Consider the following 14,310-nt stretch of genomic DNA (forward strand, 5'->3'; position numbering starts at 1 on the left):
CCTGTCAGGCATCCCTCCCAGAAAACAGACACCTGTCAGGCAGCCCTCCAGAAAACAGACACCTGTCAGGCAGCCCTCCCAGAAAACAGACACCTGTCAGGCAGCCCTCCCAGAAAACAGCCACCTGTCAGACAGCCCCATAGAAAACAGACACCTGTCAGACAGCCCCCCCAGATAACAGACACCTGACAGGCAGCCCTCCCAGAAAACAGCCACCTGTCAGACAGCCCCCTAGAAAACAGACACCCGTCAGGCAGCCCCCCAGAAAACAGACACCTGTCAGACTGCCCCCAGAAAAAGGACACCTGTCAGGCAGCCCTCCCGGAAAACAGCCCCCTGTCAGGCAGCCCCCCCAGAAAACAGACTCCCGTCAGGCAGCCCTCCCAGAAAACAGCCCCCTGTCAGGCAGCCCTCCCAGAAAACAGCCACCTGTCAGACAGCCCCCTAGAAAACAGACACCTGTCAGACAGCCCTCCCAGAAAACAGACACCTGTCAGGCAGCCCCCAGAAAACAGACACCTGTCAGGCAGCCATCCCAGAAAACAGCCCCCTGTCAGGCAGCCCTCCCAGAAAACAGCCACCTGTCAGACAGCCCCCTAGAAAACAGACACCTGTCAGACAGCCCCCCAGAAAACAGACACCGGTCAGACAGCCCCCCAGTAAACAGACACCTGTCAGGCAGCCGTCCCAGAAAACAGACAGCCCCCCAGAAAACCGACACCTGTCAGACAGCCTCCCAGAAAGCAGACACCTGTCAGGCAGCCCCCTAGAAAACAGACACCTGTCAGACAGCCCCCTGGAAAACAGACACCTGTCAGCCAGCCCCCCCAGAAAACAGACACCTGTCAGGCAGCCCTCCCAGAAAACAGACACCTGTCAGGCAGCCCTCCAGAAAACAGCCCCCTGTCAGACTGCCCCCCAGAAAACAGACACCTGTCAGACAGCCCACAAAAAACAGACACCTGTCAGGCATCCCTCCCAGAAAACAGACACCTGTCAGGCAGCCCTCCAGAAAACAGACACCTGTCAGGCAGCCCTCCCAGAAAACAGACACCTGTCAGGCAGCCCTCCCAGAAAACAGCCACCTGTCAGACAGCCCCATAGAAAACAGACACCTGTCAGACAGCCCCCCAGATAACAGACACCTGTCAGGCAGCCCTCCCAGAAAACAGCCACCTGTCAGACAGCCCCCTAGAAAACAGACACCCGTCAGGCAGCCCCCCAGAAAACAGACACCTGTCAGACTGCCCCCAGAAAAAGGACACCTGTCAGGCAGCCCTCCCGGAAAACAGCCCCCTGTCAGGCAGCCCCCCCAGAAAACAGACTCCCGTCAGGCAGCCCTCCCAGAAAACAGCCCCCTGTCAGGCAGCCCTCCCAGAAAACAGACACCTGTCAGGCAGCCCCCAGAAAACAGACACCTGTCAGGCAGCCATCCCAGAAAACAGCCCCCTGTCAGGCAGCCCTCCCAGAAAACAGCCACCTGTCAGACAGCCCCCTAGAAAACAGACACCTGTCAGACAGCCCCCCAGAAAACAGACACCGGTCAGACAGCCCCCCAGTAAACAGACACCTGTCAGGCAGCCGTCCCAGAAAACAGACAGCCCCCCAGAAAACCGACACCTGTCAGACAGCCTCCCAGAAAGCAGACACCTGTCAGGCAGCCCCCTAGAAAACAGACACCTGTCAGACAGCCCCCCAGAAAACAGACACCTGTCAGACAGCCCCCCAGAAAACAGACACCTGTCAGACAGCCTCCCAGAAAGCAGACACCTGTCAGGCAGCCCCCTAGAAAACAGACACCTGTCAGACAGCCCCCCAGAAAACAGACACCTGTCAGACAGCCCCCCAGAAAACAGACACCTGTCAGACAGCCTCCCAGAAAGCAGACACCTGTCAGGCAGCCCCCTAGAAAACAGACACCTGTCAGACAGCCCCCCAGAAAACAGACACCTGTCAGACAGCCCCCAGAAAACAGACACCTGTCAGACAGCCCCCCAGAAAACAGACACCTGTCAGACAGCCCCCAGAAAACAGACACCTGTCAGGCAGCCCCCCAGAAAACAGACACCTGTCAGACAGCCCTCAGAAAACAGACACCTGTCAGACAGCCCCCCAGAAAACCGACACCTGTCAGACAGCCTCCCAGAAAGCAGACACCTGTCAGGCAGCCCCCCAGAAAACAGACACCTGTCAGACAGCCCCCCAGAAAACAGACACCTGTCAGACAGCTCCCAGAAAACAGACACCTGTCAGGCAGCCCTCGCAGAAAACAGCCCCCTGTCAGACAGCCCCCCCAGAAAACAGACACCTGTCAGGCAGCCCACCCAGAAACAGACACGTGTCAGGCAGCCCTCCCAGAAAACAGCCCCCTGTCAGGCAGCCCTCCCAGAAAACAGCCCCCTGTCAGGCAGCCCTCCCAGAAAACAGCCCCCTGTCAGACAGCCCCCCAGAAACATACACCTGTCAGGCAGTCCCCAGAAAACAGACCCCTGCCAGGCACCCCCCTGAAAACAGACCCCTGTCAGGCTGTCCCCAGAACACAGACCCCTGTCAGGAGAGCAGTCCAGACAGTGGCAGTGAATAAAATTATTGTTGTTACTTGGGCAATACACCTGGTGGCCTCAGACACTGGAAGTACCATTGGCGCGATTCTCCGACCCCCCACCGGGTTGGAGAATCGCCGGGGGCTGGCATGAATCCCGCCCCCGCCGTGTCCCGAATTCTCCACCACCAGAGATTCGGCGGGGGCGGGAATCGCGCCGCGCCAGTCGGCGGGGCCCGCAATGGGCCGAAGTCCCCCAGCTGTCAACCCTCTCCTCCAGCGTGGATTGAACCACCTTTTGAACGGCGGGACAAGGCGATCGCGGGCAGGCTCCAGGGTCCTAGGGGGGGCGCAGGGCGATCTGGCCCCGGGGGGGTGCCCCCCGGTGGCCTGGTCCGCGATCGGGGCCCACCGATCCACGGGCGGGCTTGTGCCGTGGGGGCACTCTTTTTCGTCTGCCTTCGCCATGGTCTTCACCTGCGCATGGGCGGGGATGACGTCAGCAGCCGCTGATGCCCCCGCGCATGCGTCGCCCATCAAAGACCTTTCGCCGCCGGCTGGCGTGGCGCCAAAGGTCTTTCCCGCCAGCCGGCGGAGCGGAAACCACTCCGACGCAGGCTTAGCCCCTCAAGATGAGGGCTTGGCCCCTAACTTCCGCACCTTTGGGGCGGCCCGACGCCGGAATGCATCCCGCCACTCCATTACGCCGGAACCCCCAGCCCCGCCGGGTAGGGGAGAATCCCGCCCCATGTGTCAATTCTGGAAAGAGAAACCAGTTAGCTGTGTTTAAACCCCACAAATTCTTAACCTGCAAGCCATTCATTTATTTCCCTTACTAGACTGTGATTGACAGCTTCCACAGAGCTGTCAGCTTTGCTTCATTCCTTCTGGATTGAGTTACTCTGATGTGCTCTAAGTGCAATGTTTTTAAACATCAACACTTCAGAGTTAAATGCAGTCAATTTCCAGCTGACCACTTCAAAATCATCCAAGCGTGAGGGGGGAATGATTGGAACACAAGCGTGAAGGGGGATTCTCTTTATTTAGGGAGTCTCGGCGGGGGGGCATGGTGGGTGTTTTCTGATGGGTGTCGGTGGGCAGGTCTTGCATTGAAGGGGGGAAGGTGGCCCTTGGATGGAGTTTGGGGAAACTCCATGTCGTAATCCTTGCTCCTGTGATTCCTGACCCAGACGACTGGAGAATCGTGCTGACCTGGAAAACATTGTACCTGGCCTGCTAAATGGATGCAAATGGGCAAACCTTGATCCCAATGGCAGCAGGGAGCCGGAGCTTTGGAAAGTGCGCCGATCTGTTTTCTCCCTGACCGTCGATTCTCCGCCACATCAGCAACTCTCTACTGGCGGTGGATGGCAGAGAATCACCAGCACAGTACCTCCTTCTAATAACAGCTTTCCAATTAAAGGAACTGCGTACCACAGTCTGAACTTATGCACAGTGGAACAATAATGTTTTGCAGTTATACAAGTCCAATCTATGTGCACTGTCAAAAGAGAATTCAGGGCAGCAATCTGCTTCTCAGTTTGAACTGCTGCGTATTATTTTTGAATTTTGAGTAAGATGAACTGTATATTCCTGTCCCTGAAATAGCTTTTTTATTTTCTAGACGGAGATATACAGGAACATATTCAATAATCTCGTTCTTGGGACTGCCATTGTAGCCGACCCCACAAGATCTTAGACCAGATGGACTTGGGTCATAATTTCCTGTCCATAAGTTTTTGCTCTGCTTTCCAACCGTGTACAAACTGGCCAGATGGCTGACTGGTTCTCCACTGGCATTTTGAAGTGGTTGGGAGGGCGGGAGAGATTCAAGTTAGAGTGGCAAGAGTCAGTACCTCTCTCACACTTTTCTTTCTATGGGAACAGGTTTGGTTAACTCGACCGTCTCCTGCAGCAAATCTGACTGAAGTGGTATGAAGGATTGGGCCGCTCGTCGTTACAGTGCTCAGACTGTGGCTGTTAATTCTTCTCGCTTCTTTAAGAATGTTGTTTTTGCATGTATAGAAGCAGAAAATGCTGGAAATACTCAGCTGTTCAGGCAGAATCTTTGGAAAGAGAAACAGAGTTAGTGTTTCAGGTCTGACCCTCCTACAGTACCGCAAACAATCCTTAAGCAAGTACAGAGACAGAGAAAATAGGGAGTGGTGGGAAAGAATAAAAGGGAAGAACTGTGATAGGGTGGAAGGCAGGAGAGATTAAAGTACCAAAGAGATGTTGGTGAAAAACAAAAGGAGATAGTAATAGGACAAATAAAGAGTCAAAAGATGGGTCCCGAGGATCGGTAAATGGCAATAGCAGAATGACAGCAACAACTGATGTCTGAAAACGTGGAGTGGTGGATCTGAAGTTTTTAAATTCAAATATTGACTCTGGTCAGCTGTAAAGTGCTTAATCATTTGTGCTTAATTTACTTCATATGCGACCAAAACTTTTCATGTTTTTATACTCTTCGTGTTTTCCGATCACAACTTTTCATGCAAAATTTCATCCGAGTGATTATAATTAGGTTCCTGGACTGGAGTCATTTTATTTGCACGCGTGTGATTTCCATTTTTGGTTAGCATGCATCACAGTCTCTGAATTATTTCCAGATGTATAAGGGGCTGTACTTAAAAGGCCCACATAATGGCGAGAAGTTTTGATAAAGCATGTGAGAGTGGGTGAAGGGGTTGTGGGGTTTATGGTAAAGTGGATGCAAACTTTCCTCTTTGCTTCAACCAAAAAGCCTGTGGAGGAAAAGCGAAGGTAGGAGAGACTCAGAACAATGAGGTGGAGAGACAAGAAGAGAGAAGCCAAAGTTAGGTTTCTGGCAGAAAGGTTTGGCAGAACAAATCAAGTGAATGGGTTCACGAGACCACACTGGGGTAATGAAGGGCTTTGTTCATCTCCCTGCACCCACCAGTCTGTCCCGGCCAGTTGCCCAATCATTTTCACTCCTGCTAACCAGACCAAATTTAATTCTTGCTCTTTGATTGCACTACTGCTGTGCGTCAGACCCAGCATTAGCTCTCCATTCCATTCTCACCTCGTTCCATCTCCACTGGGTTTGAGAATGCTACGTCAGGTAATCCTAAACTGTAGCCCTCAATGTTCGTTCTATTTGAACATCGGCCTTCACATCATGGACTTGGGGTTCAGGGAGTGGTGTCAGCAGATAGCAGTGCTACACGCCTTCCTCGCTGCCTTCACTCTCACAGAATTGACCCACAAAAGTTGCCTCTATGTGAATTTGAAAGAGACAGGCAAATGGACCGAAATAGGTGGACTGCAAAAGAGTTGATCAAGATCCAGGGTGAGAAGCCTTACAATGTTATGTTCTTTCCTTAATCTGAATTTAACTGTTTTTTGTGGTGGGTCAATTGGCAATGGATGGAGTGGGGTCATAAAATACATTTTTAGCACTCATTCTTTATGGATCCTAATGTTTCCATTTAAGAAAGATTGTGTTAGGAAATGTTTTCCTTCACTCACTTCATCCTAATGGTCAGCTGGAACACATCATGCACTTTATGTTCACAGTAGGTCATGAATAGCTAACATCCTACCAAAATAATATTTGTTTTAATTCTCGGTCTCTATTGGCAACTCTACATAGTTGGTTTACACGGATGGAGATCTGTTATTGCATTTCATAGATGTGTTTTTAATGGAATTTCAGAGAAATGACCTAAATGTATTTTAAACATGTTGCACTATTTGAACTATTTTTTTTAAAGAAAATCTCCTTTTTGCCCCCCCTCTATAAGATCTCCTGGAGAAATCACGTGTTGTCAAGCAGCCCAGAGGTGAACGGAATTTCCACGTCTTCTATCAGCTGTTATCGGGGGGCTCTGAAGCTTTGTTGAGTAAGTGCACTTTTGAAAATAGATGTTCTTGAGTTATATCTGTACACTATAGATCGGTACAGTGTGTATACTTCAAGGTAATACGCAGAAGATTTGTTTCATTGATCATAACAGCTTATATATATAGTGCATTTAACAATAAGGTAACAATGATCCAAGGGTTTATTGTGGGGTGACTGAGAGGTATATTGAGGTAGTTCTAGAGCTTAAGGTCTAGCCAGCTGAAGACACAGCTGTCAATGACTTCTGCTGTGAAGTGGAGATGCCGGCGTTGGACTGGGGTGAGCACAGTACGAAGTCTTACAACACCAGGTTAAAGTCCAACAGGTTTGTTTCGATGTCACTAGCTTTCAGAACGCTGCTCCTTCCTCAGGTGAATGAAGAGGTATGTTCCAGAAACACATATATAGACAAATTCAAAGATGCCAAACAATGCTAGGAATGCGACCATTAGCAGGTGATTAAATTTTTACAGATCCAGAGATGGGGTAACCCCAGGTTAAAGAGGTGTGAATTATATTAAGCCAGGACAGTTGGTAGGATTTTGCAGGCCAGATGGTGGGGGATGAATGTAATGCGACATGAATCCCAGGTCCTGGTTGAGGCCGCACTCATGTGTGCGGAACTTGGCTATAAGTTTCTGCTCGGCGATTCTGCGTTGTCGCGCGTCCTGAAGGCCGCCTTGGAGAATGCTTACCCGGAGATCAGAGGCTGAATGCCCTTGACTGCTGAAGTGTTCCCCGACTGGAAGGGAACATTCCTGCCTGGTGATTGTTGCGCGATGTCTGTTCATTCTGAATATACAAGTCATGGGAACAGTGATTAAACAATAAGTCCAAATCATTTGTGTGAGTCCATAAACCATCAATCATCATGGTCAAATGTCTCTCTTGGTTATGAATGCCATCAACGTCCCTGTGCCACAGGAACCAAGAAGTGGTCAAATCACTTCGCTGTCTGATTTGGAGTCCCTTTCTTTTTCGATGTTTGTGATGGTGCTGTTGGATGGCATCTTGTAGCTGATAAGGTGTTGACGTTGAAGAGGCACCATCAACAGTATCATTCGAGGTCATGGATGTGCCATATGTTGAAGCTGGATAAGACTGTACATACTGATTCTGGCCACGTGCTGTGCTGGAAGGGTGATCCTGCTGAGAACCGTTGAAGTTTATCGAATTGGAAACAGAATTGCTGCTCGCATAAATACCTGGTGATGGTGTGAAACTAGAATCTTGCATCTGATAGGAATATGCCGTCTGGCCAGGCTGGGATGCAGCAAATCCTGGGCTGGAACTAAGGCATCCAGTCTGTAGTGCAGATTGCGCTTGCGGTAGTCCTCCTTCGGTCTTGATTCCATTAGTGGGCAATCCGTAGAGCTGGCCTATTTGAGAATATGCTGCACAGACTGCTTGCTGCTGCATGCCTGAATACTGGGTTTGTCCAACATGAGCTGTCATTGGCTGCACTGCTGGTGTGGAAAAAATGTGTGGATATAGCTGTGGTGAATATTGGTGTATTCCTCTTGGACTGTAGCCGCTGCTTGTTATTACTGACGCAGTGTAATTGTTAAGTGATCCATCTCCTCTCGTTGTGGCATCTGCTGTCACCCTGAGCGTGCCATCACTGAGGTTGCGGCATACCTGTCTGGAGTAAAATCCGGCTTACGTGAATCAGAGTTGCCGTTTGGTTGCTCCCCATCTGGAGTCTGGTCTGTTTTAACTGAGTCAGTGTTGGTTTGTTGATGCTCCCCATCCGGAGTCTTAGCAGGTTCACTGGAGTCAGCTGAGATTTCTTGATGCTGCACGTCTGGAGTCGGAACATGTAGGAATGCATTAACTTGTGGAGCGGTTCGAGCGAATGAGGGTGGAAGTATCGTGGTGTCACCGGAGTCACAAGTGGTCTCACAGTGATCATCGAGTGAGTGCCTCTGTACAGACTCGCTGAGGTCTGTCACTTTGCACATCTTGCATGGGAAGTGGGATGCTGTCGTCACTCATCTCACATACCGTGGGTAGATCCTCAGTAGCTGCTTGTTGTTCACTTGGATTGGGTAAATTGTCAGAGTCTTCATCTGGTGGCGCAAGCAATGTGGGTGGACTGTCATTGTCTTGCTGTTGTCCTTCATTTGGGCTTGGACTGTCATTGTCGCTTTGTTCTTTACTGTAGCATGATAGACCCGTCATGGTCGTCCTGCTGTGCACTGGAGTGTGGTAGACTGTCATAGTCTTCTTGCTGTTTACTTGAGCATGGCAGACTTGCATCGTCTGCTGCTAGTTGGTCAGAGGAGGTTGCTAGACCCTCATGGTCTTGTTCCTGCAAGGACTGCGTGTTGGAGTCTTGCATTGCTGCAATTGTGGAGTCTGTCCACGAGCTCGCTGTGGAGGCTTGTGACACTGGAGTCACTTCTTGTTCATGCGAGGACTGCGGTGTGGAGTCTTGCGTGTCTTCTTTCGTAGAGTCTGCAACCCTGAGCGGTGCGTGGACCACGTTCTGTGTGGCAGCAGGCCGCTCTCTGTGGGCTTGTACCACTCTCTGTCTCTTGGTTTCAGGCTGCAGCATCATCCTGCACTCACGAGTTGGGATGTCATATCTGCTGGGCTGAAGATCCTCAAATCCGAAGAACGAATCCGCGTCTGATTCAATACGGGGGTCTTCAATGTGCAACACGTCTAGTTGCGGTTCGGATTTGGTACTGGGGTAGCCTCCCAAGGTGAAAGGTTTGTCTGTGTCGTAGTCTTCTAGGACCATATCATCACGGTTTGTGCGGAGCTGGCATTGGGCTCGCGAGGTCCAGAGAAAATGTAAAGGTCGGTATCGAAGTATTCAAGGTCGGAATCATTGGTTTGGGCGTAGGTAACTGCTTGTTGCAGGGTTCTTCGGAGGTTAATTTCATTCCCTGGTTCAATTTGAGGCATTGTGCTGTCATTCCAGGTGAAGGAAGATTGTTTTACGGCTTTAAAAGATTTTTTCTTTCATTTGGGACGTTTCCTCTTTAAATGGGCGTGGTCCGGGGCCTCTGACATCATGACGCACGTGATGTAGCATGTAGGAAGCGATTGTGCATGCACAGATCGCTGTTCCTTTACCGATGGCCGTTTTCATGATTGCGCGTGCGCGGCGTCTCGCGCATGCGCAAACGGACCTTCCTGTTCTGTGCACTTCTCGCGCAACTGTTCAAGTGCAGTCCCTTTAGAAAGATGGCCGCCAATCAAAACCGTTCTCTGCTCCGGGATCTCGGCATCGTGGTGAGTACTGGCGCTTCTCTTACCTTTTCTTGCTGGTTGGAATGTGTTTTCCTCACAGTATTTGCCGAATTTGTCCAGGACTGCTTGGAAGTCGCTCCTGTTTTGCCACTTAGAGAACTTGAATTTTTAAAAGATTTCTTCTGCTCTGGCACCGGTGATGGTGAGGAGAAGCTCTGTCTTTTCAGCATCGGCCATGTCTTCTAGTTCAGCTGCCACCAGGAAGATTTCAAACTTTTGCCGGAATGCCCGCCAGTTTTCGCGGAGACCGCCGTGGCACTGGAGCTGCTGCGGAATCCGGATTTCGAACATCTTGCCTGGGTATTGTTGCTGGTTGTCACTGTACGCTGAGGTATGGCTATCTGGATTGAAACAGTTCACTCCTGGAATCATGATTTGTTATGTTGTAGGTGTAACATAAGCGGCTTCCTTGTGGTGCACTTGACAAAGGAAGGTTCAGACGTGGAGATAACTTCAACACGTTTATTAAACTATTTACACTTCTATTACTCGGGTTCAACATTACTGCTAATCCTACTATAGCTACCCAGACTGACTAACCAGTTGCTGCAATCCACGTGGTGGGTGTAATATTGAATCAACCCTGTGTCTCTACTCACTGACTGTCTCCATTGGAAAGAGGCAGATCATGTGTGTGGCGTCCTTTATATATGGGTTGGTTTAATGTGGTCGTGTCACCTCCGTGTGTATCGTGAATGTCCATTGGTCGTATCCTATCTAACTCATCTTTTGGTTGAGTGTGTGTGATTTCTTTGGTGCTCCCTCTAGTGTCTAGCTAGCCTACATGCATCTACATTGATGTACATCACCACAAAACCATGCTCCTCTTTGATCTTCAGATGGTGCTCTAAGTTGGCTGGACGTTGGAGGATTGGCTGTTCCATTTGTCTGCCTGTACCAGTTTGATGTCTGACTCACTTCGAAGTAAATTTGATGATTTTGGGAGAAAAGTTGCTGCTCTAGAAAAATTGAAAAGGCCTCAATGTTATTTGTCCCTGTGTGTAGATAGGCACAATGGAGAAGATTTGTGACACCAGGGGCTGGATTCTCCACCGGTGGGACGCTCCGTTTTGCCGGCAGCCTAGGAGTTTCCCGACAGCGTGGGGCTGACCCACAATGGGAAACCCCATTGACCAGCTGGCGTAACAGAGCATCCTACCGGCGTGCTGAACCAGAAATGTGACGCGGCGAAGAATCCAGCCCCTTGTCTCTGAGGAAATCAGTGACAGTGTTGGGGATATCAATAGATTGGAAACTGACTAACATTGTACTCGTATTTGGATAGAATGCCAAAATAGGCAAGAGGGCCACATACCCATAGCTACATATTAGTCTCAGTTACATTCTATAGGCATAGACTAGTTGGGCTGAATGACTTGTTTCAGTGCTGCAAGCATTATGTAATGCAGTATAAGAGAATGGAACCAATCACCAGAGTACACTTGAGGACTATCGGTACAACAACAACCCTAGTTAACAGCAGTTAGCATGGACTCAGAAGGGGGATATTTCACCTCACCAACCTTCTTGATTTCTCTGATGCCCATGTGGACAGTTGTAAACATATGATGCAGTGTGATTAGACTTCCAAAACAAAAGTTTCTTGCAAAAAGCTGCTCGTTGAGCTCGGAGCTGCAGAAATTCAGGGTAAAGCTTCAGAAAGGTCAAGACATTGCCAGAAGGTTGAAAACAGATACTAAAATAGAAACAAATTACCGCGGATGCTGGAAACTGAAACAAAACAGAAAATGCTGGACAATCTCAGCAGGTCTGACAGCATCTGTGGAGAGAGAACGGAGCTAACATTTCGAGTCTGGAGTCATCCAAACGTTACCTCCATTCTCTCTTCACAGATGCTGTCAGACCTACTGAGATTGTTCAGCAGTTTCTGTTTTTTTAAACAACAGATACTGTTGGATGAATAATTCTTGAGCTGGAGGGAAGTTTTGGATGGGCTTCCCATGTCTCACCACTGTAATTGCTACAGTTTCTAATTTACATCAATGCCTTTGATTCCGCGCCTGAATGCAAATTGGTCGAATTTGCACATGAGGCAGTCAAATTGAAATGACAAAAACAATTGTCGCCATGGACAGAACAATGTCAAGTGAAATTTAATGCTGAAAAATGCAAAATACTCTACATAGCAGCTATAAATCGGTTATGTGTATTCCGGTTTATTTGAAGATCATGGAGACATTGACCCTAATTTTCTATTGAAATGTGTGGAGAATGCTGTTCGGCACCCCAATGAATTTCTGAGAAACAGTCTGTTGAGTGCAAGGCTCCAAACCATATGCGGAGTTTCAAAAACCACCAATAAACAGAAAATCCAGGATTTATATCTCCTTTTCTTTGCCCCAAATTGCCTGCCCTGCCATCTTTCATGCACAACGAATCTACCAAAGTCTTTCTGCTGCTCTATTCCATATAGAAAACACAATTTAAGGCCTATTTCCTTCCCTTTTTAAAACTTTAGCCATGGGAGTAGTCATCTCTAACAAAGCCAACATTTATTGCCCATCCCTAATTATCTTTGAGAAGGTAGTGGTGACCTGCCTCCCTGGACTGCCACATCCCAAGTGGTGTAGGTAGATCCACAGTGCTGTTTGGTAGTTAGTTGCAGCATGTTAACCCAACGACAGTGAAGGAAAGGCCATATAATTCCAAGTCAGGGTGGTGTCCCACTTTCACCCTGATTTGTTTTTGTGCATATTTTCATGTGACAATGAAGGGCTGATCTTTGTATTGGTAAACTGGCTGCTCCAGACTGACTGGGTGTCATTCCACCAGCATGCCAATATCTAATGTCATTTTCAAGGTTTTTAATTTCAGAAGTGGCATTTGTTCTATTCTTTGAAGCCAGGAAGTGTAGGGTAGAACTGGAGCCTAATTATATCCCACATTTATTTACAGTGTTACACAAACCAACCGTTGATGACTTTAATTTTGAAGCTATTTATACCCATGCTTTGCTCCTTAACTACTACCATTACCACTCCCGTTGCCTTTTGTCCCATGATGTCTTGGTTATTTGATCCTCCCTGCCCTTGAACCAATCCCTGCCCTTTCCTTTTTGCTCCACCTAACCCTCCCCCTTTTTCAGCAGCAGAAAACGCATCACATTTCTGCCTTTCAGTTCCGAAGCAGCCATACTGGAGTCGAAATGTTAACTCTGTTTCTCCCTATACGATGCTGCTAGATCTGCTGAGTTTTCCAGCACTTGTGTCCTTATTTCAGATCTCCAGCATCTGCAATATTTAAGGTCAATCCAAATCCAGCTTTCAATGGAGTGTATATTATTCTGTAATAAACAATCATCTACATAATATTCAACAAGCATACAATTTTCAGTATGGCCCTTGTAGGGGCCGGTTTAGCACAATGGGCTACACAGCTGGCTTGTAATGCTGAATAATGCAAGCAGGACTAGAGGCTTTTCACAGTAACTTCATTGAAGCCTACTTGTGACAATAAGCGATTATTATTATAAAAAAGAATATCACTTTAAATGTTTGACAATTAGGCTCCCATTTCCATAACTTATACATGAGCCAGTGTTTCAGCAGCCATAGTACTTTTAATAACCATTTTTATTTTCTCAGCTTCTCAAGCCAAATTCAACATTTCCTATTGTTATCCAAAATATTATGTAACCAGCTACACAAGAAACAGCTCTTAACTTTGTGGTTAATCTCCTATTCATTATGCCCTTAAGGTATGGTAACATATGCACACATTCCTCCAGATTGTTTTGCTGATCTGTTGTCCTTAAAACATTCTCAACCGTAGGCTAGCATTTGTCCTAGTCTGATTGTGCCAACATTCCAACCAACCAATTAAGCTCATAATTGCTCTGTCTCTTCTTGAGATATAACAACTTTCTGTGGTGAACTAACATGATGAACCAGGATGGGAGCAACACCCTGCAAGTACAATTGTTGGATGCTATTTAACGTGAAAAAGAATAGTATCCAGATTTTGGGTGGTGTTTCTTGGCACCTGCAGAGCCGAGAACAACCTTGCTATTGCTATCTAACGGGACTCTGCTATTTCTTTTGGCCTCGGCGAGGAACACCTGCCGAGGCCACACTTGCCTCTTTTCTGGAATTGATGGGCTCAGCTTACCAGTGCAAGAAAGGTATTTGTGGGTCAGGACACCACTTTTAACTGCTGCCCCGATCTTTCGACTGCCTCTGCTCCCCACGGTGACCTACGGACTCTTTCCTCCTCCCTCCCCCACATCCCACCTCTTTAGGATAGGGCACCCCCGGGCCCGATCTCAGGTTTGGGCAACCTGACACACTGGCAGTGTCACCTGGGCACGGGTGCTTGGGTAGCACTGCCTGGGTGGCGGTGCCTGGATGCCAGCAGGAGTGCCAGCATACCCACCCTGCTCACAGCCTGACCACCTAGGGACTTCCAATGGCCTGGGAGATGGCTCCCTAGGTGCCATTATGCCTGGTCCACATTTGTGTGGACCAGTGCTAAACGGTGCCATGGCAAGGTCTCCCAGGCGAAGCCATTAATTCCTGGGCCTTGGGAGAATACATTGCGGACATATTTAAATGAGCCTAAATATGTTAATCTGGACCACGCCCAGTGAGGGAGAGATCCAGATTGCGATGTCTTGTGAGAT

The 14,310-nt window shown here is 48.6% G+C and overlaps 1 protein-coding gene across 5 annotated transcripts in view; it reads left to right on the top strand.

Moving 5' to 3' along the window:
• myo1b (myosin IB) overlaps positions 1 to 14,310 on the top strand; it is a 436,008-nt gene that overhangs the window by 262,891 nt on the left and 158,807 nt on the right. For all 5 annotated transcript variants that reach the window (XM_072478525.1, XM_072478546.1, XM_072478553.1 and 2 more), the window contains one exon: positions 6,310 to 6,408. In XM_072478525.1, coding sequence (XP_072334626.1) covers positions 6,310 to 6,408 — 99 coding nt within the window. The remainder of the gene's footprint in view (positions 1 to 6,309; positions 6,409 to 14,310) is intronic.

The sequence above is a fragment of the Scyliorhinus torazame genome, chromosome 2 (assembly GCF_047496885.1).
Source record: "Scyliorhinus torazame isolate Kashiwa2021f chromosome 2, sScyTor2.1, whole genome shotgun sequence".
Classification (NCBI taxonomy): Eukaryota; Metazoa; Chordata; class Chondrichthyes; order Carcharhiniformes; family Scyliorhinidae; genus Scyliorhinus; species Scyliorhinus torazame.